A 26,929-nucleotide genomic window follows, 5' to 3' on the forward strand; every position below is an offset into this window, starting at 1 on the left:
GTCAGACTTTGTTGTTTTTGCTCTCTTAATTTAAATGTTAGTTATTTGTTTCGTATTGACAGAGATACAGCGGAAAAGAAGGTGGACATTAAGTATTAGTGACAATGACAGAGGTGTTGGGAAAGAAAGAAACACTGTTTAATGTGAAGGATCAATTTGAACACTGGCAATCAATGTTGGAAAATGTCTTTGGAAACCCTGGAGCCACAGCAAATCCTGGAATGTATCTGTAAAAATAACTACATCCACTGTTTACTCATTCTTCTGCTGTCTTTTGGCAATAAAATGTGTTTCACAGAGTGCAAAAACTATCTGGTATTGTACTTTATAATGTGTTTACGTGAGAGAGGCGTGGGGGGGGGGAGAGAAGTGTACAGAGAAATGAGCTTCAAAAGAAAATCACAAAATATAAGACAGACAAGACATTTCACCACATCAACAGGTGAAATATGTGAAATAAAATACAAGATGAACAAAAAAAGAGCCAGTTACATCATTAAATTAAGACATTTTAATAGTTCTGTGTGACAAACAGAATGACGTGCATTTTTCTGTATACATAGAGCAATCTCTCTTGAAAAAAAAAAATCTTGTCTCCATTCAAATACATTAAAATAATCAACCGTAAAAATTCAAATAGAAAACAATCTCTTTAAAAAAAAAAAATTAACCAACAAAAGGAATGCCTCAAATTAGAAAACAACAAAAATTCCAGTGATGTTTTGATATCCTTTGTTTCCTTAAATCTTTCCCTCCTTAATGCTGAAAGCAGTAACTTTTCAATATCTGGTACACACAATCTCCCAGTCCTGGTCACCTGTAGAGATGCATTGCAGTATCGCAGACATGAAACTGCACTTGTGTCTGTGGTTTAAATGCAGCTACAACATATTTTGTACTCGACAGCAGGCGGCGCAGTCTTTGCACCTAAATATTCGTAGTATTACTGGATTAAAATGACGCACCAGCACTCGATCAGAACAAGGATTTCCACTCTTACTGTACTTAAAGAACCTAATTTCTTTTTATATTGTATAAGTTCCCCCATATCCAAAGACATTCAAATATTTATGGAAAATTACACATGTTAAAATTACAATGCTGGTATTGTTGAGAAAAAAGTTTGTTTGTAATTCCCAAAATGCAGAACTTTTGGAGCTACAAAGATTTTCCTTAATCACCAGCAATATGAAGCACTGATCTTGAATCAGCACATTGCTAAAGAGCGCAGTCCACCCAGCAGTTTTTACATCCTGTGGCTGGCTACAGAATTGCATTTGCATAGGAATAAATATCGCATGGAGCAGCTGACATCACCTCGCAGGATTCCTGTCAGATATTACACCACATCATCATGGCAACATGTATGCTGATGGTTACTGAATACAAATAAGAGCAAGACCAGACATTCGGCATCTACTGTTGCAGTTCAGTGGGAGGAAAAATGCACACAACTGAAAACACACATCTTCTTGTCTCAGCAGTTTTTGGGCTGTTTTCCAGTGTGCTATATTCTCAGCAGAAAGACCACAAAACTGTTTGTGAAACCTACCATTTATGACAGCATGGTCGGTACCGTACAGTAATTACAGATGGCAACACACACACACACACTCAAACCTATACGCACAAGCATACACACACGTAGGAAGTCGAGTGTGCACACAATACTAACATAGGCGCCTTACTTCACACACTCAGATATTCTCATACACATAAACACACAGGCATGTAAACTGCTCAGACTAGGCTTTAAATGGAAATAGTAAAGTTTTTTGGTTTAACTGACTGTGGAAGAACTTTCTCCTCCAATCTAACTGTTGTGGACATGTGTGGTAACAAAGCTTCGACATGTTTATGTAGATTATCCCCACTTGTCTGTGAAATCTAAATAATGCATTCACACCAGTGACCGAAATCCCTTCTCAGCAAAACAAACAAACACCCAGGTGAGGACTGTTGTTGGACTGGTGTCCCTACACCAGCCCAGTGCAAACTGTGACTGGACAAACCTGGAAGTGAAATGACAAGACTGGATTTCTATTGGTTGGCACTTTTTTCAATAACACAGCAAAATGATTAACATTTACAAACAGTAACATACAGTATATCAGACAATGTTTCATATGTTTCATAGATAAAAAAAAAAAAATCTGAAAAAGCACAAAGTGGTCTTGGCCTGGAACATTGAGAGAAAACTCTATGAAGCAAATGCAGGAGCCGAATTCCAGACACTTCCAGTATAAATTTGGGAATTGGATATAACCGCACAAAAAAAGCGGATCCCTCCTGAGTAAAGTCTTTGGAATCGGTCAAGATGCCCTTTGATGAACGATAGGTGACTCAAGTGGTGCGGAAATGCAGAGAAACAGAAACAAACAAAAACACGTGAACAGATATGTGCGCGTGCTGAGGAAAGCAATTAAATCGTTATGATATTGGCAAAGATCTGCGGTTGATGGGAGACAGCCTGGAGGTTGTGGCTGAGGTGAGAGCCCTGCCCTCACCCTCTACCTCTCCCTGCCCTCCCAGAAGACACAGTCAGTGCTAAAAGTTGGTCCTGTTAAGACAAAGTTTGGAGAAATACGGGCCTTTTTTCAATAAAATAATCTCAAGATGGAAATTGGCCCCTGGAATGGCTACGAAATCTGTGTTTGGATATCACTGACTGAGAAAAAAAACGTTCTGCCCAGGGTGCCTAATTGGACCGAGTGGGAGCAGCCTCCAGTAACTCCTCTAATGACTCAGCTCCCTCTACTTTAGGCTCCTCCTTCTCCTCTGACTTTTTCTTCTGAGTGGCAACTTTGCTGGATGAAGGCGTGTCTTCTTGCATCAGTTCTTTGGCCAAGATGTTGGTCACTGCATGACCAGCTCGTCTGTGGTTGGCTGAAAAAGACACAGAGCGAGTTAGATACACAAAGACAAGAGCATAATAAATTAGATATCATGTTTATATCATAAAACGTCCAGTGCATGCCATAAAGTGCATGCCATGAAGGAACACATCTGATATGCAAAAAAAAAGAAAAGTCAGTTAGCCATTCAACACCACATCAGCAGCATACTTTCACTGCAAATGAAGACACAACCAGTTCAATCAGTAAGCACACTGAATACTGGGCTGAACACACAGTCCCAATTATCAGCCTCCAAGAACATCACAGGCTTGTGTTTTAATTGGTAAAATAACAAAATGGATGTTCCCTCTCTTTCAACATACATACACGTGCATCACCATGACACACAAACACACATGGCTTAATTGTGTTGCTGTGTATGTGTGTGGATTAGTGTGATATCTGGAGCAACTCACTGCTAATGTCAGATTAGACTCAACATGATCCCGACAAAGTGGAAAAAGAGAGGAAAAGAGGAATGAAATATGATGAACATTTAAAGGAAGAGGAAGTGGGAGTGATGAGATGAAGGAGTGGAGTGAGTAAAAGCAAGGAGGGAAGGAAGGGGTGACACAGAGGGTGAGGTACCATGAAGAGCAGGGCGATTCATGCCGTGGGAGGATTAAAGAGGCAGGGATGAATGTAAAGGAGATGAACACGGATGGAGAGACTGAGAAAGAGGATGCATGTAGGGAATGACAGAAGGAAGTAGTAAAATAAATCACAGACGAATGGTGGATGCAGGGGAGAAAGATAAGAGATGCATAGGGACAGACAGAGAGACAGAGCAAGTGACAGATGGTGCCCTAAGGATGCTGTCATTTCTTTTATTCTACCTGCTTAGTCTGTTATTTCCTGTCCTCCTCTCACACACACCACCACCAGCAGCAGTCTTGCCTTCATCTCTTATTCTCTCCCTCTATCCATTACCACTCTTCCTCATCCTGCGTGGGAGGACAGCTGTGCAGAGGCAGCCATTTTGAATTATATAGGTCAATGGGAGATTGTGTTTGCTGTTATTTTATGCCTGGTGTATGTTCACAACTCTTCGCTCCTCAAGCAAATGAGGCTTTACAGAAAATGTTAATATCAATGCAGGACAGCTTGTTATCACAAACACACGCTGATGTAATGTGTTCCTGTGTTGCTGCTGAGAAGGAAAAAAAATAAAAAGACTGTCATGATGCAAACCATTAGAAACACACATGCAAATGAACCATGGTAACACAAACAATAAACCAAGATTTGACACATGGTTCTGATGGAGTGAAAAGAAAACACACTCAAACACGAGTTACCGAGCAGGTCTCCAGAATTAGCTGTGACAGTGACACAATTGAGTCTGAGGAGAAAAAGGAGAAGGTGGATTTGGAGATTCAAAGAATCATGTTCATAGTTGATTTGTCTTCTTGGTGTGTGAGCCTCAGCTGGACTGATCTGCACACACAGCTGGGGTGTCAAGTTGTCACCTCACCAACCTTCCTTGGAGAGGCACACAGATTACTCTTCATTTCTTATAAACACCACTGCATGGGACCACTTTCTCTTTTTCAGTCTACTCTAACATCCGTCCTCCACATCTATTTTCGTCCCTTTCCATTACCCTCCCTTACTCATAAACTTACTAATTACAAATTATGCAAATGACCCAAAAGCTGAAAGAAAGAGTGTGTGCCAGTGTGGGTGTTACTCTGCATGTATGTGTACTGTGCTGAGCTTGTCCTAAAAAATCCAACCAGCAGATAAAAGCTCTTCAAAGGCTGTCAACCCAGCTGCTCTGGTCTGTCATCCTCCTCCTCCACTCCCTCTTGACAGAGGAGACACAGAGGAGGATGGGAGAGGGGGGTAAGAGTCAGGATCAGAGAGTTGGTGTCTGGAAAGCAGCATGGGAAAAGGATGAGTTTAGACAGAAACCTGCAGATCTCATAAAAAGGAAGATTCTCAAGAGAAGACGAACACATTTATAACTTAAACACAATAACTCAAACAGCCTCAGGAAAAAATATATCACTGATAGACAGGTTTAAATGACCTTATCGAGTTAGTTTGATGTATCACATAACAGATAACTCAAAAAAAAAAGATTTAAAAGATTAAGCTGGCAATATTCTATATTTACGATATTGTCAACAAACCCCATGAAAACATCAAAATTGAGGTCTAATGAGACTAAGGTCTCATTCTATTTTTAACAAACAAGTTAAGAGTAAAGTATACATTCATTTATAAAAGAAATAAAAAGGGAAGGGTGGGTATATAAGATTTTAGTAACTGTTACTCAGACAGGACTAACTACTGCATTTATTGGGGACTGCATTGTTGGGATCAAATAAGAACACAGAATTTCTACATATGTATCCTTTAAGAGATTACTTTTGGATAGATCCCAGATGTTATGTTTGAAGATTAGTTAATTTGTCCGGGTAGTACTGCTCAACCTGTAAAAATAGTTGTTAAATGTCTATCAAAAGCCTGAGAAACCCTTACATGTAGGTTCCAATGTTATTAGAACTTGACCCAGACTAGGAACTACAAGCCAGGATACCTGATATACAGGATATCCTCTGCTGCTCCCAAACTTGTAACAGTGCAGAACAAAATTCACTGGAGTAGCCCTTTAATACGTGGCACCACAAACATTGGAAATTCTCGGCATGTCTGTTGTATCCAGAAACTAGCTGTGTTGTTGCCTAAATGATCCATGCACTTGGCATGAAGCCTGGTGTGTGCAGCAGTAGGAAATGAGATCTCGGGACTCACAACAGAGACTGTTTTTACTGTTTACTGGTGGGAGTGGGATTGAATGAGTGTGTTTGCACACATCAGTGGCACAAAGAGTGTAGTGAAAAGATCATCTGTAACACATTACACTCCAGGAGACTCGATAATGACTGCTTGATGAGTGAAGAACACTTTGTTGTACAGTATGTGTGTGTGCTGCCCTTATGGGTGGGAAGAGTGAGGGAACAATTTGCAGACATGTAAGTGTAGGGCAGCTTGAGATGAAAAGGTAACAAGAACCAACTCAGTGTCTTTGTTAAGATATACATAGAATAAGTCTAGAATAGAATAAGTCCTGCAACTTAATGAACGTATATTCTGCACACTGTGATGCCAGTGGTTGCCAAAAATCTTAACGTTTTGAGTTGGTTGCCAGTACAGCAGCTGCAGCAATGCCAAAGTCTCGTGACAGCATGGTAAAGTTGCCGCGACTAGCATGATGGTGTATCTGCAGATGTCGGCTGGACCTCCATCAGTGTCTCCAGATTAGCAGGGACTTATATCGCCCTCCTCAGGCCACACTGCGTAACACACTGCTGCTCTGCCCTAGAGGACCATGGGAAAGAGTGACGTCATCTAGCACCACCGCTCGCTTGTGTCTGTGGGTTAATATTGATGTGCAAGCATGCATTTTATGTCACCCAGTGGGCATATGTGGGGCTTGTTTGCCTGTATTGTCTCAGTGTATGCATGTGACATCACTACTGCTTCAGCAATAGCTTGATTGATGAGTTCTCTCCTATTGGTCTGAATCATCTCTTCTGTGTGTGTGTGTGTGTGTGTGTGTGTGTGAACATCTGTCAAAGCACAGATCTTTGTAGGAGCACACCCAGCAGAGCCAGCGTGTGCCTCCATTGCTGCTATCTCCTTTATCTCAGTCTCTAGGTTGTGATTGGTGCTTTGTCAACTTGTTGCTACTGTGATTGGTTGCCCCGGAAAGGGTCATAACCCTGCAGATGGGTCTATGGGTCAATAGTGAGTGTTTAGGCACGTCATTCTTCTACACACAAGTGCCATTAGGTTGCAAAACACAGACACACACACACAAATCAGCATAATGTGGCCAAACTGCCAAGTCTACATACATACAAAAGAACATAGACAGAACTTAACTTACAATCTAAAGAAGAGAGCCAGAGTGTGATAGTGTTTGAGAAAGTATACAGGCTGTCTGTGCCCTGGACCATGATGTGTCTGTTAGGGTGTATGTATTGGTATGCAAACATCCATGTGTGTCTTTGTATTGGCATGCAAGCATCTGGTGGTTGAGTTTTGTCTGTATGTGGGGAGGGGGGGTAGACAGCTGAAGACACCCCATGCAGTCTGCTCATTCTTCACAACCAGCACCAACACAAACACAGTGAGCTGAGGTACAGGTCAAAGGTGAGGGGGTATATAGCCCCCAGTCTCGTGGCTTCCCATTCAGTCACACCACTGCGACACAATGAGCGTGACAACACACTCAATAGTCCCTCAGTAGTCCTTTAACACCAGGCTGGTGATGTTTGCAGTCACCACAGTTGTGAGGCAGCAAAGAAAGAGGGACAAACTTCATGTAATGAAGACCCTTAGATGCATGATAAAGATCACTAGACCCAAAGTGAGCTGTTTTATATTAGCATATGGTAAATATATAAACACAGCATCCTAAAAACAAGCTTTCAATATATTGAAAGTTATTGGAGTTGTGACTGTTTTAGGGTTTGCATGAGTTAGTGCCATTATAATGTACTGTTATTACAAAGTTGATAGCCATTATAGTTCTGACTGTTTAAATCGTCAAACTGTGACAGCAGTGTCATTTTCAGCCTGCCTTTATTTATTGTATGTTGTCACACAGGTCAGCTCCAAAGTACTGATAAAATATTTAAAAAGGGCTTTTCATGTAAGTGGTTTCACAATATACCACGAACCTTGATTTCATAAGAATGTGACAGTTTTCAAGTTGTACTCAAAAGGTACTCCTTATGTTGATGGATATAACTTGTATATTTTTCCAAGAGGATATTTGTCTGCAAACAGTTAAGCACCCAGTATATGTGCAGTACTGTGGCACACATTTGATGGATCAACAAATGTTCTTAGATTAATCTGTAATCACTCAGATGTGTGTGAATAAGACAGAATATACTGTATCTTTTACATCCTTTGCTTAAAAGAATATTTCACTTTCATTTGTACTTTGTCCTACTCACCCATATTGAACTTGTAAATATTTTGCATACCAATAACTGTAAAACAGGTAGAAGCATAATAAGCACACTGTTTCAACTGGCTGGAGAACTTTTCTACTTGTCAAGTGGTCGTGGAATATTTTTTTCTGGCAAAATAACTTTTGAAAGAGTGGATTAGAATATGTATCCCATGTGTCATAACAGCATTAGTATTTCCATGTTTTTTATAAAATCTTTCATAGATTTACATAGACAATTAGACATAATTCATGTAACACAGTGTTAGATGATAATCTCTGAAGGGCTATAATCTAAATCATTGTCTGCAACTATGATGAGTTGTTAACATCCATAAGAGTATATTTTTTACCTCTGATATTTGTTTAAGTTTCTATTTTATGTTGCATTATGTATAAGATTACACTACCTTATGAGGTTTGTGCTCTAAGACATTTTAAAGCCATGGAAAGACTTAAAATGTATTTTAATAATACTTATTATGAAGCATGTGGCTTGTTAACTCAATGTAAATGTTAGTCAGCGTAGTTTTCTTTCGTAGGTCCAGGGTAGGATCCTTTGTTTCTTTTTGTTTATTATAGTGTTTGATTGTGAGAGGATTGGTGTGTCTTCGTTAAACTGACCTCATGCTCATTGTTATCAGACATGCTTGATCATTTTCCTGAACAAACTTTTAGTGTGAATGACTGACCTGAATTGAGTTGAATTCTAACTAAGACATTACGTATGTTGGTACAGACAGTAATGTGAGATGGCCTCTGATTAAAAGTCTGGGTGCCCAGCTGTATAGAGTAGCTGATCTGATTAGATGTCACATGCTGCAGTAGTTTGATGCATAAATTAGCATTCAATGACAAAATAACAAATCTCCATGAACATCGTTTAAGGGTTAAGTAAAACAAATGAACCCAAACATGTTAAAAATGATTTCCAACTGTATATGAATGAGTTATATAACATACAACGTCAACTAAAGAAGCTCCACATTAGCCACAGCAGTGGCTGAAGACATTTCTTTTAGAAGTGTATAAAGTGAAGAGCGAAAGTCAGTCAGAAAAGTAACTAAGAGATTTGAAAGAGCAGTTAGACAGGTCCACCTGATTGATACGGCAGCATCTTGACTATTTATACATCACAAAGAGCCGCATTGTAACTACAACTATAGCATGCTTAAGAACTCCACTGAAATGGTAACTAAGAAAATCTTCTTTCCATTCAGTTTTTACAACTTAGATACTTAATATTTTCCTTTAACTTACATTTTTGACCTGAAAGATTCAAGAAAATACCTTACTTTTTCCTCACAGCTGTTGTTCCTTGCTGTTGTGTTGCTATAAAACAGGCACAGAAAAAATTAAGTCTGATTTTTCCTCACATTTTTTAAGGATGTATGGATGATTCACAACCACCACATCGGCCATGGAAAACCCTGAACTTTGACAAATGAAAACAAGAGGAAGCACCGAGCAGAGATGTGATACATAGAGCCATTTAAATTTTCCTCCTTTTTCCTACCACAGACAAGTGTGTGGAGGGAGGAAGGCTGTCTCTCCCTTGCTCCCTGTCTAGAACACACATGTTAAGGTATTTCCTGTTATGAGTGTGAGGTGGCCAAACAGTATTATGGGTGACTGACTGATCCCTCATGTGGGCCCCATTTTTCCCTCATACAATGCTCCATTCGCTATTCCTTCTTCTCCCTCCATTTCCTCCTTTCACTGGTGTCTCAGTTTAGTGATGAGCTTGAGCTGTTTGTGATTACAGAGACATTGCACCAAGAGATTTTCTCACCGCGACTTTGTGGAGCACTGAGGACCACTTGTCACAACCCCTGTTTAATTTAATTTAACTATGTTCAAATACAGTTAGCAGGGTACTAGAAAGAAAAGACAGAAAGAAAGAAAAAGAAAGAAAGAAAGAAGTGCAGTCTTCCCTCTGGCTCAGAGTTACTCCACTCTGGAGCACTGCTTCACATCTGGCTTCTATTGAGGGAGGGATTGGGTTGCACACACTCATCCCCTGCCTCTCTTATGTGTGAATACTCACTCAACCCACATGAGTGCATGTGAACAAACACACACACAGTCTCTCTCTCTCTAAGTTAATGGGCACTGGACACTTTCCCACTCACATGGTTACACACAAGCTTCCTTCCACCAGGCATCATGTTACAACATTACTATTGTAACAGCTCACATTGCCTCATTTTCATTTGCATGGTGTCAACAGGCCATGCAATCTACAAAAATGTGCTACATGTACAAGTTTAAAAGCAGAGAACAAAGAGAGATAGAAAAAAAAAGGCTCCATAAGTGAATGTGACTGGATTGGGCAGTGGGACAGACAGTAGAGTAAGTAGCTAACCAGATTACTGGCCTATAATCATAGTATAATAGTTTCAAAACGTACCATAAAACCATGTGAAACAGGTGTCTGGCTACTTCCATTCTCATTGTATGTGCTCTGGAGCGCTCAATTTTCCACTTGCAAAAGTTGCATATTGGACCATGATCGGCTTCTCTAATAGTTGTAATGTAAAAAAATTTTTGCATACATGTACACATCTTAAACCCAGAATTAAGGTGAGCACAGAAATTTTCTTCTCATGTCGAATGCTGCACATACATCATTCTGCAGTGAAGGTCAAACTTCTAAGTGGAGCAACACTTAAAATTTCTACCCGCTCTCTGGTTTGTCCTTAGCTCTACATTGATATTCTTCTTATATTTTCCTATTCCACAACCACACCCTCACCAGTTGTTCCTCTCTTAAGTATCCTGCTGCCCACACCCACCATTGGCACCCTCCCTCTTCTTCTGTTGTTGTGCCAGCCATTGGTGGAATTGGCTCTGCCCCCCTGTAACCATGGCCAGAGAATACAACCACAACCACAGTCTCTGAGCCATGCAACAGATGGAACAGAGACAGAGGAACACAAACAAATCTGTTGTTGTGTGTTGACAGAAACATAGAGACAGGGAGGAAGATGCAACAAATGAGTCTCATATGCGACATATGTTTCAGTATAGTATGCGTACCACTTTCATGTGTGTGAAAGGAAACAGAAATTTGTAAATGCAGTAGGACATCACACTTAAAGCATCTACATGTTTTTTGAAGAATTATTTCTCAGCTTGTGTTTGAGTACCTGCTTGCCGTGGTCCTCTCTTTCTCTTGAAAGCAGCGCCGGACTGCAGTGCCTCCAACAGGCCATCCATGATACCAGTTTCATCACCCTCTGTAATCACAGCATCAAAAAAAATGATATCAGTAATCACCAAACACTAAATCAAAACAATATGTGGAGTTCCATTTTAACTAAAATGTATGCCACACATACTGCTCCATTAACATAACCCTAGCACTTACATTAATTTTCTTTCCAAACAACAGAGGAGTGATTGGTGGTTTTTCTTAACCCTATACCTATTGCTGTTTCTCTCAGGCACACCAACACACACGTGGGCAGGGGGGTTATTTACCACGTCACGTGGCCATGTTGGCAAATTAGCTACATTAACCCAGATAGGCAGTGACCTAGTTCAGCCACTGTCACTGACTAGGAGTATAAGCTGCACATTCAGGGAGATAAACTCAATAACACTCAAACATGGAGTTATCGGGAACAAAGACACCCCCAATGAGACCATACCTTCTCATAAACATGAAAATACTGCAGAATGAAAGAGTAATTGTTGCTTACAGTTAAAAGGGTATTGACTGGAAATGAACCTTGTATACGTGTACAGGTACAGTTTGTCTGGGTCGTCATGTGTGCTTACATCCACACTGTCTGCACAGACTCAGTGTCTGGTGCCCAGGGAATGGGGGCCAAACTGGGGGGGGGGCTGCATGGCAATGCATCTGTGTGTACAAGTGTGTGAGTGTTGTCGTGATCGTTTTGTAGGCAGGATTCATTGGCGCAGCTCAGCGCTCAGGCAGATGGTTTTAATTATTTCTATTTGAACCTGAATAGAGACAGAGGGGTCTGGAAAAAGGGGCAGTGAGGTTGGGGGTTAAAGGTTTATGTTGTCACCTCCCCAACCCCCAGACACAAAACACACACAAACTGCTCAACTTGCGCACGCACGCACACAAACACACATTATATTTAATCCGCAGTAAGCCATGAAGCAGATGGCCTGTGGTCTCGCCTGTCACGTCAGAGAAAGTCTCTAACACACTTCCCAGGCGTTCCACAGCTCACATACACCCCTCAATGTCCACGTCCTGGAACTGCACAGATAGATATGAATGATGTAGGCCATGTTTTCCTCCTTCCGGGGAAACACATCTGGCATATTTCCACAAACACTAATCACATGGTTGGCTTAAACCACTGGTGGAAGCACACAGACACACAAACCTATTTATGAATATGCACTGGAGGCAATGGAGGGACCAAATAATGACCTGGCTATATAAAACAGGCTTTCTGTTGACCGGGTGAACTCCTTTCCTGGGGCCAGTTCACTTTATAGAATAATAACAGCTCTATGGTGTTTTTGTTTGAGTGTGGCCTAGGGCAACACTATTTGTTAAAACCATATATGAGTGTTCATCATCAAAGAAAATCTTTACAATGTTTGGTTTGTTAGTGATAAGTCATAGGGCTAATAATGGGAGAAAAAAACACTTGTTTGGTTCAGTCACTTGTTGAAAATTGTGTGCTCTAGTTAATGCACATGTTATTTTTCTGTCAAAAAGATCTGGTTCTATCCTGGAGTTGGTGTCTGGTTAATGGTGTTATTATTGATAACCGATACAAAAATCAATATTGAAATGGCTTGAAGAACTGTGGTGGCAAAGTCAGACTCAACACAAGCATTCACACACATTCCACACACACAACTACAGTGCATGATACAAACAGCAAGGTAATGCCTGAAGCAAGTAAGAACATAAGTCGGATTAATTAGTGTAATAGCATTAGTTCATGAGCTTTTAAAGATGTCTCTTTGTGTCAGTGTGAGTGTGCATCCAACATAAGTCAGATCGACTATCTGACACACTCACACACAGAGGGAGGACAACATCTTGCGTGGAGCAATAGCACCCCTAATGGATGTTCACAATAACAAATGAGCCCATGAATGGAAAATTCACAGCGAAGAGAGGAGTAACAACAAATAGAAGGACAAACAGAGAAAATAGAAAACGACATGAGAAAGAAAGTCAATGTTTAAGTGGGTTGGAGACAGAATTTCTATTTTTCTAATGTGCTTTTTCACAGCTGCCTGGAGTGAGCCATTGGGCCACTCAGGCTTATCCCATCTCATCCACCCTCTTACCCCGCTTTTCTCCTCTCCCCTTCTTTCCCCCTTTTCTAAAACACAACAACACAGTCTAATCCCCAGGAGAGCATCTGCTGCCCTATGCTTCTCCTTCCCTCCCCCTCCCCACACAACTCCCTCAATTGCTCTATGTGTGGAGCATGAGCACTCCTAGTGGCAGTTCCCATACCAGCATCTTAGTGGGTGTGTAAACCACACATGCACACACCCTTTACTAAATACATAAAACACACAGCATCACACAATCTTTTACAGTCAGTACTGACACCTAGCTGTGGAATTAAGACATGGTCATTTTCCCGGTAGTCTGGTATGTGAGTGTATAGCAGCCAGGAAGAACTTTTCATTACAGTAGTAGACATTACTTATCAGCTAAAATTAGAGCAGGGATCTTGCTTAGAGCACAGATGGTGAATGTGGACTATTGGGTGTGGCATGAAACTTCTCTTCCAACACGGTACTCTAAATCCTGGACTTCCATGTTTCACGAGAGCCAAATAAAGCCAAGTAAAAGCACTTAATGATTACAATATCAAAAGATTAAATAAGTAACAAACCAATAAAAACCATCACATGCTTAGCACATGTATAGAGTGAGGCTCTACTGTGTGGGCGTCTGTCTAAGTCACATAGGAATGACAAGGCCACAAACCTCAAACACACACTGACCTTGCAGGGTTTAACCAACAACTGGGATGTTATGTTTACAGAGAGTGGGAAAGTGAGAAAGTGGAACAATCAGAGAATTCATGACACAGAGAAACACAGGGAATGCATTAGATAGTAAGGCTCTGTGAGTACATGAGTGGGAATTTCCAAAAGGAAAAAAGGAACAAAGGACACAAGCATGCAGGAGTGCAGCTGCTGAAAACAACCTTTGTGTAGTAGCCATCCAGTATGAGGGTTATAAACAAATACAGAACAAAGACCAGGTGTGTGTATGCCAGATTTGTGTGTTGTTGAATTTAAATAGGGGAGTATTGAATGACCCTGGACTTCAGGGGTAGTCAAATATGCCACCTGTATGTAAATGATCTGCAGCCTACTAATGCACACACACACATTCATCTTTGAAGCACTATTATGTTCCATTCGCGCATGCCTCTAGAGGCTGATCATGAAATTTGACTACCTTATTTTCCTACCACAAAATGTCGTACCCATACTTTAAACATGGAGAAAAAATATTCCAAGTAGACCCTCAGTGCTTGCTGTCTCTTTAAGTGCCCTTTAAATGAACGGCTGACATTGGGGGAGGGAAGAGAAAAAAGAAGGAGTGATGGAACAAAAGCAAGAAAGAGAGGAGAGGAGAGGCCAGCTGGAACGTGGAGCACTAGGAGAAAGGCCAGAAAGTCTTTTTCTAAAAGAGGTTCACAAAACAGACACACACAAACACACACACACACACACACACACACATATAAACACACACACAGGGTGCGGAAAAACTTTGGCCAAAACAAGGGTTCTCCAACACATAAGCAAAGAAAAACAGAAACGTTCAAAAGAAAAAGTAAAACACATGCTGTACACACAGTGCAGTGAGTCTGTAGCAAATTCAGACTGTGGAACTGTGGAGTCCCAGGAGAACCCAACTGGAGCCAGAGAGAGGAGGAATGTACTGAAACTAGGTCACAGTCTGAGAGAAGAGGGAAAAACTGGCTGTGCATAAATATGTGTCTGTAAGGCAGGATTTAGTGGTAACTGTGTGTATATGAGGATGACAGAGTGACAATGTGTGTGTGTGTTACACAGGACAATGTGTTGCTAGCATTTTTATATTATTTTATAAGTATAACAGCATCTCATAGAAGAGTGGAAACATGTTTTTAGTGATAAAGAGATTTAGGCGTTCTTTTAGGGAAGCAAATCTCCAGTTCACCAGAGGAGTGAAAAGAGGTCAAGTAGTTCCTTGTATATGCCCTCTTTGTCCTCACTTTCTGTGGAGCTTATTGTTATTTGCTTAGTTCAGAACACAAGTCATCAACATTAGATTAACTCCGGTCTATAAATACTGATGGATTGTTCATTGACACAGACACAGACTCATACACACCCCCAGATATTTCCACAGAAGCGTGGACTCTGACTGCCCCCAACTGGAATCTAAGGGAAGTACAAACTGAGAGCTGTGGAGTGTTTCTCTCTCTTTGAGTCACATAGAGGTAAACATGTATGATGCTGCAATTGTGACCTGCGTTGATGTCAAGGAGTTGGTTCCTCTTGAGTTTCTCCTCCTTCTCTTTTTCTGCTTTTTCCCTGGCCAGCTTGGCCTTCTTGATCTTCTCTTCAGCCTCCTTCCTCTTGTGATTCTCCTTCACTGCTTGCTGGACACAAAATTAGAAAATATCAGTACATGAAAATTTGAGTTAAGTTTGGTATGGATTTAGTTTGAGTGTTAATAACTTAGCGTGAAAAGAGTGATTCAAGAAGACAGATGTATGTTGGATGTCCATGTATGTAAACATAACTTCAAAACCAGTGGATGGCGGTTAGCCACAGTAACCGGTAAAACAAGTTACCACCTGTGGGAGCTCTACCAAAAGGCACATTTTCAGTTGATGTATAAACTGACAATATAATGGAGTCACTCTTATTCTTTATTATGTCAATAAAAACAGGTGTACACCCTTTTTCCTCATCCTGGTTTGACATTCATTTTTCATCTATTTATTTTTTTGACTCCACTTGTGTTTATGTCTTTGTTCTGTATGTGTATGAATTTGATCTAAGGGAGGACAGTAAAGACTAAAAAAGCACACCTGTGCCCTTTTGAAACATTCAGACTTGAGTTAGTTCATCCACATGCAAAAAACACACCTGGAACATGTTTTTAAAGGTGTTCAGGTCGCCAAAGAATTCCTCTACAGACATCTTTCTCGGGTCAAAGACAAAGTAATCTCCCAGGTCACTATATTGCTTCTCCATATTCTTATGCAGCAGATCCAGCTTCTCATACTGCTCATGGGCGGTTGCCACAAAACTGTGGAGACATGATGTTAAGGAACATAGAACCTTTAGCTCTGTAATTTAACAAGACAAAGATGATCCATCAGATTATATCATCATAACAAATATGCTATGATGATAAGATCTATGGTTTACATTATCATAAGTCTTATATTAAATATGTATCTGAATAAAGAGGATATGGACATCTTCTCCGCAAACAGGTCCTTGTCATTTTGGGGCGGAGGGAAGGTTTCCAGATCTTTTTCTAGGTTCTTGATCTGACGGCCCATCAGCTCAAGGTTCTTCTGAAGTGTCTCTGCAGAAACTGCAGGGGACATGAGAAACCATTAATGATGTAGACCACCTACATACATACACCTACACATATGGCTTATGATGGACTGTTTTTTACAGATAACCATAACAGTCCCACTACAGAACAGAACCACTAAGATGAATGTAATGGATGATACTATGGAGGGACGGAGATGTATAGGAATCAGATAGATGTCCCACGTACCTCTGCTGGCTTTTTCCACATGGATGAGTTCGTCTGCAAAGCTCATGACATCAGGATACTGCTCTTGGCACACATCAGCGAGGAAATGGAGCAGTGTCTGCTTCAGATCAGCTGATTTGGTGTCTCGCAGCTGATTGGAAGAAGGACAAATTTAAAAAGGGTGCACTGAAACAGCAATCAATCAAAAGCAATTTAATGTCTACATGTGCTGTAAGTGTGCTGGATTTCTCTGTTTCCTGATAAGTGAAAATGGATGTGCAAATAAGCTTATGGGTTTCTAAGATTTAGATGTCTTTTTATACATTTGAAGCTTCTAATGAGGTTTTTGAATGAAGCTTCACGTCTGCTGTCATATTTTATGACAACTTAAAGAAAATACTTGAACAAAATTTGAATAAAGTGATTGACTGGATTAAATATGAGTTTTTATGGTTTGGCTACATTGAAGACTAATGCATATGAATGGCTCCCTGCAGAATGTATCTTTTTACTGACTACACCAACAGTGCACATACGGGGTATGGGTGTGAGAGTCACAAGCAAAACAAGATGGTGATTGTGTAATATGTGTAAGTTACTAAGCAACTGCCAGCTGCTACTGACAAAATAACTGCAGACAGGGTGATTAAGACTCAAAAGTGTAAGTCGCTTTTGATACAAAGCAGCTGATATACAGCAAGATTATGAATGAAGCACTACTGAGTGTCCATGTTGACAATTCCATATAATAAAAGATAGAAAAAGCTATAAAATGAATACAGAATAGACATCATTACAGTTATTACAGTGACTTGGTGTAGCATCACTGTACTGATGAAGGAATTACTTGGCCATCTGCGTTATATCGATGTTATTTATACTACATTCCTAAAGAAATTTTCATAAAGACATGGAAAAACTTCTGCATTTTATTGTCTACGTACATAGATAATAAACAGATTCTGTAATTGTTGAGTACAACATATAAGTCAGAATTGAAAATACATGAATCCAAAGACATGGGCAGTGAGTTGATTTTGTATTTTCTGTCACTGTGATAACACTCCAGACTGGGCGTTGTTAAAGTCAAAGCTTTACTGTTATGGGACCCAGATTTCATGTTATTTACAATAGGTCACATGCCCACACTTGACTTCCAAGAAGTAAACAACTGGTAGACTAGAGGGCCCCCCAGTGCATTCAATCAGTCTTTATTGTATGTGTGCATGTGTGTCTATCTACCCCTTATTTTACCTTGCACAGGTACGATATGGAGAAGCCAAATGCCTTTCCATTGCGGGAGCCAGCATTCATATAGTTCCCAACAAGGAGGGTGATCTCTAGCAGCTTGGAGAAGGTCTGGCTTTTCCTGAGCTCCTCACAGGCTGCAGTCACAGACACCACATCTGGCTTGATGTTGTTCATCTGCTCCTCAAACTGCAGCTTGAACAGGATGGCCTGAAGCCGTGGCATCAGCCGCTTCACACTGGACATCTGGAGAGAGAAAAGAGGGGGAATTTGAGACCCATCCCCAGTATGCTTGTTGCCACACAGATTGTGTGTGTGTGTGTGTATGTGTAAGAATGAAGGGGACTTCACCCATTACTCGCATATTCCACAGTTGAACAAAGCAGTCTGTGTTAAACAACATGAAGATTTTCTTCTGTGCCTCATTTGCAATCACACTGATTTCCCCGCTATGTGTGTGGTTAGTCATGTCCAAGTCAGCTGGGAATTCAAGCTATAGTGGCTTTATAAAAACAAACTTGTTTATTTTCTGTGCGCGTTTTCATTTGTGTATGTGTATGTTTCCTCACCACTACTCCAAACTGCTCGGACTCAGCCAGGTCATCATATTCATCCTTCATCTCTCCCAGGACACTCAGCTGCTCTGATGCTGGCAGCTGTTTGATCAGATTCTGGCAATATATGGCAATAAATATATATGACTACTTTTGCAGCTAAACATTAGTCTACACAAAACATAAAGATGAACTGACTGACCCTTGAAAGAGATAGAGAGATTAACCTGTGGGTTATTCCACCGTAAAGGACTATCAACAAGCAGGTTCAGATAATGAGCAGTAACACTGAATATTCAATATGTGACACATTTTGAAGATTGTGGGCTCACATGGTACTATGTGATAACCATCTTATGCAGCCATCTTGGCCTTGTAGCAGAAGTACCTCAAGAGACTTCCTGGGTAAATAAAATGTCATGCTGGAGGACGCATCAATAGAGGCAGAGGCTTGTTGTCACAAGAGTATACTATGAGCTAAATATACTTTTTCTTCTCTTCATTATATCCACTCATGACTCTACAAACATCTACATACATAGTGATGTATCTACTCTGAAAGGCAACATAAACCTTTCCCGGCACACCATACTGGCAGAACATACACGAATTGAGGCATGCACTTATATACCAACACTGGGGCAGATCTGAGCTCTGTACCTGGACCATGGACTCTGTGATGATCTTCTCATTAACCTCCAGGATGGCATTCTTGATGTCTTCATACGGGAGACGGAAAGATCCAAGGAAAATGGCTGTTTGAGCAAACACAATTAACAGTATTATTAAAACACAATTTATTGGGCTTGCTGTTTCATTTCAGTTAAGGTGTTGTTGAACGTTTCAACCAGATGAGCATCTGTGGTCTTACAAAGGTTCTGTGAAGACTTGGAGTCGAGAATCTTCAGCTCCTTCACCTTCTTCTTCTGCATCTGCTTCTTTTCGTCTCCGCCATCCTGCTCTTTTTTGGCTAGAGAAGTGGGCAGAGAAATGGGGAGGGTGGTGGTAATATTAGAAGGACTGAAGAAAGGGCACTTAGTTAGAAATCACATTTCTTAGTAACTTTCCTAATGTAAGATGACAAGCTGGATATGGATAGAAAATAATGTTGGACAAAGGGCAGTAGTGCAATCAGTGGATTCTGTGATAGTGAGAGAGGTGGATAGAGGGCTTATGTGACGGCTATAATTACTGACAGACTTGGCACAGCCATCACTTTTTTCACTCTCTTGCAACTGTATGGTGTCATGGCGGCTTTAGGTTTTATTTTATCAGTTGCCGTGGGTGAGACAGAACTGCTATGAAATGGCTGTAACACTAGGGGAAAGATGTCCCTGGTGTGTGAGGGCCCTGGTAAATACGGTCAGACATTTATTAGCTGTAAGGCATTTGAAGTTTGCAATCAGCTCACACATGTGCATTAACAGTACAATCTATCACATACAAACATGCTTGACAGAAACACTGTATGTTGATGTGTTCTGACAAGGTCAGGATTGTGACTGTAAGGATGTGTCAGTGAATGGGGATGAATGTGCACTGGATGAGAATTAAGAGTGAAAGATGAAAAAGCACATGGGCTTGACCATATAACAGCCCACTTTTACGCAGGCACATCAGATCTGAGGTCAGGAGACGTCAGAGCGCTGTTGTTATGTGTTACAGATGTTCACTTATTTCTGCCACTATTATCCAACCGCTCACACTCAATTTCACATTCATATGGCATATGACATGCCACTCATCACATTTCATAGAAAGAATTATTAATCATAACTATCAAATAATAATTAAAATGATTGTCAGTGGGGGCCTTAGCTGTAATATGAATAACAGTGGAACAGGTTTTAGAAGAAATCTTGGAAAAAGCCTAAAAGTATACCTCAGTCTCAAAACTAAAACTATTCCCGTTTACAATATATTACAAAAAACCATATAAGAAACGATGGCCTCAATCATTTCTCATCCTACATTCCGTATAGCTTAAAGTTTGACAAACACTGGAGCATCTCTCTCTGACCACTTTCTGTTCCAATCTCTCTTTAGGTTTTGTCTTGTTCTCTATGTGACCTTATCCGTGTCCTATCTTTCTAAAGAGCAGACAGTAACAGGAAGCTCTGTCTATAAAACAGTCAGCAAGAGTGATGGTACATGGTAGCATGTACAGTAAGAGTATGTCGTCTCTCTTTGTCACCTTCTGTCTGAAACACACAAACAATACAAACCAAATCCGCCCCTGTGTGCTAAGCAGCACGCCAGTTTTGACTGCCCAGTGATGACCTCATACACTGATATCAGATGCTAAAATTAAGCATCTGGACTGAAACTACTGTAACTACTGTAAAATAGTGTGGTAAGCCTAATATTTAGACTTACCTAATGCCCCATCTCTCCATACTGCATAAGTGGCCTTATCTCTCTATCTTTTGTACAGTAATCCCCTGTCCACTTTAAATTGTAGTTGAAAAAGTAGTGAAAAAAGCATCTAATTCAAACAGCAACACTGAGTAGTCTCCACACACACTCAGAGACAGCCACTTGAGCATAACAACTCATTCACCCATCTGTCCATCCTTCCATATGTCTAGTCAAACAGTGCTTTGTCTAAGAGGCCAATCAGCCGGACAATCTGATAACAAGTCCAGGCCTCTTAATGAGCTCCTCATCACTCCGTTCAGCCATTCATTTACAGCACACATACACACATAACAGTGAGTCAGTCAGTGGACTTCGGCCTCAATAAGTCCCATTGTTTCACTCAGCTTCAGCCTTATGAAACTCCTCTCTCAGAATCAACCATCACTTGTGTCTAAAGTCTGACCCTAACTTTAGGGCAATCCCATCTGTCTGAACTCTGTACCGCTACTGTTTTCTGATAAACAGCGTTATATCAGTATAATCAGCTGTGTGTATCACTAACAGGAATCAAAAATACTATTGTGTGTTCAACACTCCAGCCATAGTCCCTGCTGAGAGCAGGAAACTATAGCAGGAAGTCAACCATTACACACGCACAGGGTTGGTAAATCCATCAGGACATCTGACAGGAAACAACATAAATATCTTTGCACAAAGACATAAACACAGCAAATCAAAGCTGAAACATTAGGTAGAAACTCAAAGGAAGTGACAATTTACAAATAAACATCTTAGGACAGGGACACGAACAGGGAAACTGATAATGGCCTACAATAATCCACGTCTTCATAACAGTGCTATTCAGAAAATGAGGGAGATAAAACCTCTAAAGATAATAATGAGAGAAAATAAGTAATATCAGTAAGTGCTTAAACAAATACTACCAACGACAAGAACAAATGTAACAGCACAGACAAATTTCTAATCTGGTTTGTATATAATCTCAAGGAGTGACAATCCAGTTACACTGGGACAAGACTAGTGACCTTGTGACAGCATCATGTCACTAGGTCAGTGTGTGTGTGTGTGTGTGTGTGTATACATCCGTGCTATAATAGCTTCAGTGCCAGCTGCGCTCTAGCCAATGGAATCAGGCTTAGCTGTGTTGACATCATGGCTGATTCATAAAATGGGGTCTGGTGTGCAGATTGTAAAATGGCTGCTCGGTGGTTTCCACATGCAGAGCTGGCTCATTTCATTTGTGAGCCGATGGCACCTCTAGTGGTGGCTATGGAGCAATGCACTATGATACACTTAGTCATTGTGGGGGAGGAGAGGAGATGACAGAGGCATAACACGTGTGACTAGACACACACAAAAAAAACATATACATGCACATACGAACGCACTTGTGGAGTGCTGACATCTTAACATCCACATGTTTTATCATCCCAGCTGTCTTTTTGTTATACCGTAACACAAAGAAGGCTCCTTTTGTGGAAACAAATCACTACCACCCCCACTACCACGCACGCACACACACACACACACTCCTCTTTTCCTGGAACACCCCCGTCTAACCAACAGCTGCTTGGCACTGAGAGATGATGAGGAAGGGGGGGGGTTATGTCTGTGTGTGTGTCTGTGCACGCAGACATGCATGTGTGTCAGGAAGAAAAACTTAATTTTTCCATATCTGACTTCTGCTTTTAATTAACTGGCAAGAGAGAAAAAAACAGAGCAGAGTGATTGAGGGGGAGAGAAAGAGGAAGAGGGGTGCACAGGATCATGAAGAGCCAAGTCATGCAGAGATCTCTGTCAATATGTAACTAAGTGTGTATGTGTGTGTGTGTGTGTGTGTGTGTGTGTGAGAGAGAGAGAGTGTGTGTGTGTGTGTCTGTCTCTATCTGGACAAAGAGGAGTCTGTTTATCAGTCAGCAGACCTGAGTGTGTCCTTCACCCCCCCTCCTATTCCCTTCCTCTCTCATTCCCTCACTCCTTAAAAGGAGAAAATGTGTGGTGGAGAAGGTGATGGGTAGCCAAGCTTAGTGAATGAAAAAGAAAATGGAAAAAGACAGATAGAAGAAAGAAAGAAAAAAACAACAAGACAGTAAGGAACAGAAAGAGAGACAAAGAGGAAAAAGGTGTAACACTTAAATCTCAGACCACTCTGAACTATAGCCTAAACTCAAAAAATAGTCCTCTCCCACAAAGCATACTCTTCTCCTATCCTTTCATGCAGTCTATTCATCCTCTCATCACCACTCCCTGCTCGTGGAGCGCTGCAGTTTATTTTTAACCCACTAAAAGCTTTCAGATGATGTGCGCTATTGTATATCTGTGGCCCCAAAAGTGTTTTTCATGGGCCCTCTGGTGGCAAGATAGGAGAAAGGCATTACATTAACTTTATATAACTTCAAACTAACTTTTTTCCATTCAGCATTCCAGGGCTGGAGATTGTCTAAACTGGAACGGAGGAGAGGGTTTATAGTTTCAACATGAATATCTATGGTATGAGCGGTTAAGGAAAAAGTTACTGAGGTTGCTCAAGAGAAAGAACCACACAGAGACACTAATCTTCTGCCAACTTTTAACAATAACAAAGACTAAGTGCACCTCAAGAAAAGTTAATAACATTTTATGTTTTCGATTTCAGGAAGCTTGCTTTGAAAATGCTAAAGTATTGATACTAGAGAGGCAGTGAGACAAAGAGGAAAAAGAAAGGGAGGGGGGCATAAAGTTCTTTGTCTGAAGTTAACAGAAGGCCAAACCTGTGGCAGACAGAAGGACAGCTGTAGCCTTGGTCCCTTTAAACTTTAAATGTCCAAATGCTCTGTCACTCTCTATATAAGAGTGTGTGTGTATGTGTGATACAATGTAAGCAAGTTTGACAGAAGGAGAATAAGGGGGTTTCCACGGTAACCTCCAGTCTGAAAGAGGCCCTTCATCCTGTTTTTCAGTGTGAAAGGAAATGAGGAGAAAAAATCCTGACTGTGTGTGTATGTGTGTGTGCTTGCGATTGTGTGAAAAGGACCAGATGGCAGGGTGGGGCAAGGAGGAGGGGGGACGGGGGCAGGATGTGGGAGGGCCAGGATGCTGGGGGAGGGCTTGTGGGAGGGGCTAAGTGTGTGCTCCCTTGCGCTCCCCTGGTGCATGAACAGTGTAGCTGCAGCTTAGATTTTCTGCAACTACAGTAAATTGAATATTACCACAATATATTTGCTTTAGAAACATGAAAAGTCGCCAATATTTATTGTAAATAAATTTATAGAGAATATGAAGTTAGTTTTGCTTTACCACCTGCTCATTAGACTTGGCCTGCTGGCTCTAACTAACACACTTTCAAGAAAGACTAAAAGGGCACCTCACTTCTGAAATTTTGTTTTCCAAAGGAGGTTTCAAATAATGTATTATTAATCATAAGCATGCAGGATTAGGTTTGTTAGAATGTATAAAAATAATTTGCTTATTTGATCACTGCAACATATTGTACAGATACAAGTAAAATAAGTTTTACATATATTCTATTTGAAATTTTAAATTAAAAACCCACATCAATAGCTCTGGGTCTTTGTCATTACATTTTGGCTACATGGTATCTTGTATCACCTGTTTAAAGGCCAATAAGTATTATCTGACCATATAAATTACAGGCACTTGTTAGAGCATGTGTTAAATAGTTTGTCAGTTAATCTCATGGTGACAGCATGTTGGAAACTGGTGTTCTGAATTTTGATTATGTGATTTATATTTGAATGACAGACAACTTCAATACACTTAAAACTAGAAGAGCTCTATAAATTCAATAATCCACCATAGATTGTCAATGTTAACTCTATGAAAAGTAAATTTTACCTTGAACTCGAAAAAAAGAAAAGAAAACAAAATCATAATTTGAGATACTTTCCACACCTCCTATTAAACGTATTGCAGTGTACTGTGATATAGTTACATGGTTTTATCTAGATGTACTGAATACAGGGGGCATAAAGTGTGGGTCCTTCGGTGAGGCTACTGTTTATGAGTGGAGTCACAGTGCCCTCCACTGGTGAATTTTGTGTACTGCTGCTACATGGTGTAAGACAGACAAACCCCTATACCTGGACACACTGTTTATTACCTTCACACTCATTCACCATCCAAGTTGTTTGTATATGTGAGTGTGTGTGGGAAAAACTGGAGAGAAAAGAAAGAACATACTGATTGTTTGTATGTGACAGTGCAGTAGGGTCCAAAAGCGGGGAGACAGAAGTGGAGAAGGAAGAGTTTGGTGTTTGGAGACAGTGGTCTTTCTGTGTGTGTGCATGCGTGTGTGTGTCAGTGTTGTTCTCTCAGGGCCATTCTGACCTCTCCCTGCTCTTCTGGCCATGAAGGTCTTCAGCGATGACGCACACACAGCATGTAACGGCATCACTGATGAGACACACATATACACACACACACAGTATGCTGCCTGCATTGCTGATAAGGTGCACTACAGTCGGCACACCGACACAGCACTACCTTGAACTTGAATTCGCACTTGCTGAAACCACACAAACAGCCCATAAATCCCCATAGCAAATAACAGAGGACACAGACACACACACACACACAGACACACACACACACACACACACACACACACACACACACACACACACACACACACACACACACACACACACACACACACACACACACACACACACACACACACACACACACACACACACACACACACACACACACACACACACACACACACACACGGAGAGGTGAGCTCCTATGGTGTGCTTATTAAATCAGTCCTATATCAGCCAGTCTCCTTGGGACAGCAGAAAAAGATTTACTACGGCAATTACACTGGCTAATTACAAGGAAGAGAGATAGAGGGAATGAGGGAGAGCTATACAGTGTAAAGGAGAGAGGGAAATCAAATCAAAAGGAGCAAGAGCAAATAAAGGTGTGAAAACTGAGACAATGAGAGAGCAAATAAAGGGGGGAGAGAGAGAGAGAGGAGAGAGAAGTTAGATTAAAGGACAAAGACAATGAGGATATGACCTTGAGCCAGCCACAACACCTGCGCCCAGAACGTGGTAGACGGGGTAGACAACAGAAAAACACAAAGGTTCAGTGCTCAAATTCACAACCCAGCTGTGTGTGTGTGTCTGACTGACAGAGCACCTCACTGAGCATGTAGGTAGTTTTTCTGTGGTACTCCCATAGTCTGTGTGGTGCTTTGGTGTTTGTTATTCACAGAGTGGCTGTCCTTGACGCTGTACTGGCCATCACAGCACAGTGCTCCCTCTATGGGGAGGAGAGTGAATTACATCATTAAGCAGCCTCGCTCACTGTTAGGCTGGGTGTCAATCAACGCTGATCCTCGTTCCGAGTGCTGTGGATAGCATGCAGAGGCATTTCAAGACACTTACATACTTTGTGCAGGTGTGTGTATGACACTGAATGATGAGCTTAGTGGTCTTACAGACAGCCATCAATCACGGTCTAACAATCTCTCATATATGAATATAACCAATAAGAGTAGGAAATGAGAACTGTTATTAACTTGATACATCATCAGATAGTTGGGCTGCTAATGCAGTTTGCCCCTCACCTTTTGGGTGAAGGGGGGTCAGGGACACTTCACCTTGTCAGCTGCAGTTGAATGTTAGTTTCTCTGTCTGCCAAATGTACTGGCTGTGGTTGCAAAGTTCTAGGAATACTCAAGGTGGACACTTTCCATGACAATTTATGAGAAATAACAGCAATGAAATGGAAATATAAGAGTTATATAATCAGGATGTCTTTGTCATAAGCATACATAACTGTAACCCTTCTAATAGACAATTTAGTTGAACTCTAATATATGAGATTACTCATTTAACAGTGTACTGAGCTTTCATAAAACAGACAAAACAAAAAAACATTCCCTATGACCCCCTTCAAAAACAAAATCTCTAATGCAATGCCATGTACAGATACAGTAAATAGCTAAGTAGTTTGATTAATCACCTGAAGACTAAGCTCTATGTTTATGAACATGAACAAGAATGTTCTTTGAAGACAAAAATCCATTAATTTCTCAAATACATGCAATGTTAAATGTGCCATGTAGCGAGTTCACTAACTAGCAAGTTAACTAATAGGGAAAGGTATCTTGAAAAGTCAACAA

At 40.8% G+C, this 26,929-nt stretch overlaps 2 protein-coding genes across 2 annotated transcripts in view; both read right to left on the reverse strand.

The window, feature by feature from the left end:
* Positions 1-496: 496 nt before the first annotated feature.
* On the reverse strand, positions 497-16,144 carry LOC139206769 (protein diaphanous homolog 1). The gene is made up of 4 exons (XM_070836356.1): positions 15,985-16,144; positions 15,359-15,491; positions 11,019-11,108; positions 497-2,886 (listed from the first exon to the last, which is right to left on the reverse strand). Exons 1-4 carry the CDS (start codon positions 16,090-16,092, stop codon positions 2,699-2,701), a joined length of 519 nt encoding a protein of 172 aa, XP_070692457.1. The 5' UTR covers positions 16,093-16,144; the 3' UTR covers positions 497-2,698.
* A 121-nt stretch (positions 16,145-16,265) lies between these two features.
* The window catches only part of LOC139207684 (protein diaphanous homolog 1), a 79,412-nt gene continuing 68,748 nt past the window's right edge, over positions 16,266-26,929 (reverse strand). The window contains exons 19-24 of the mRNA XM_070837424.1: positions 19,289-19,437; positions 19,078-19,172; positions 18,433-18,534; positions 17,870-18,109; positions 16,637-16,766; positions 16,266-16,441 (exon numbers count right to left, since the gene is read on the reverse strand). Of these exons, the coding sequence (XP_070693525.1) occupies positions 16,266-16,441; positions 16,637-16,766; positions 17,870-18,109; positions 18,433-18,534; positions 19,078-19,172; positions 19,289-19,437 (892 nt within the window). The remainder of the gene's footprint in view (positions 16,442-16,636; positions 16,767-17,869; positions 18,110-18,432; positions 18,535-19,077; positions 19,173-19,288; positions 19,438-26,929) is intronic.

This window comes from Pempheris klunzingeri, chromosome 9, assembly GCF_042242105.1.
Source record: "Pempheris klunzingeri isolate RE-2024b chromosome 9, fPemKlu1.hap1, whole genome shotgun sequence".
Lineage (NCBI taxonomy): Eukaryota > Metazoa > Chordata > Actinopteri > Acropomatiformes > Pempheridae > Pempheris > Pempheris klunzingeri.

Coding starts and splice junctions, on each gene's coding strand:
- LOC139206769 (XM_070836356.1), bottom strand. CDS start 16,092: ATGGAGAAGCAATATAGTGACCTGGGAGATTACTTTGTCTTTGACCCG. Junction 15,492..15,984: donor CCTTTAAAAACATGTTCCAG/GTGTGTTTTTTG, acceptor TTTTGTGTCCAG/CAAGCAGTGAAGGAGAATCA. Junction 11,109..15,358: donor ACTCCTTGACATCAACGCAG/GTCACAATTGCA, acceptor CTGTGATTACAG/AGGGTGATGAAACTGGTATC.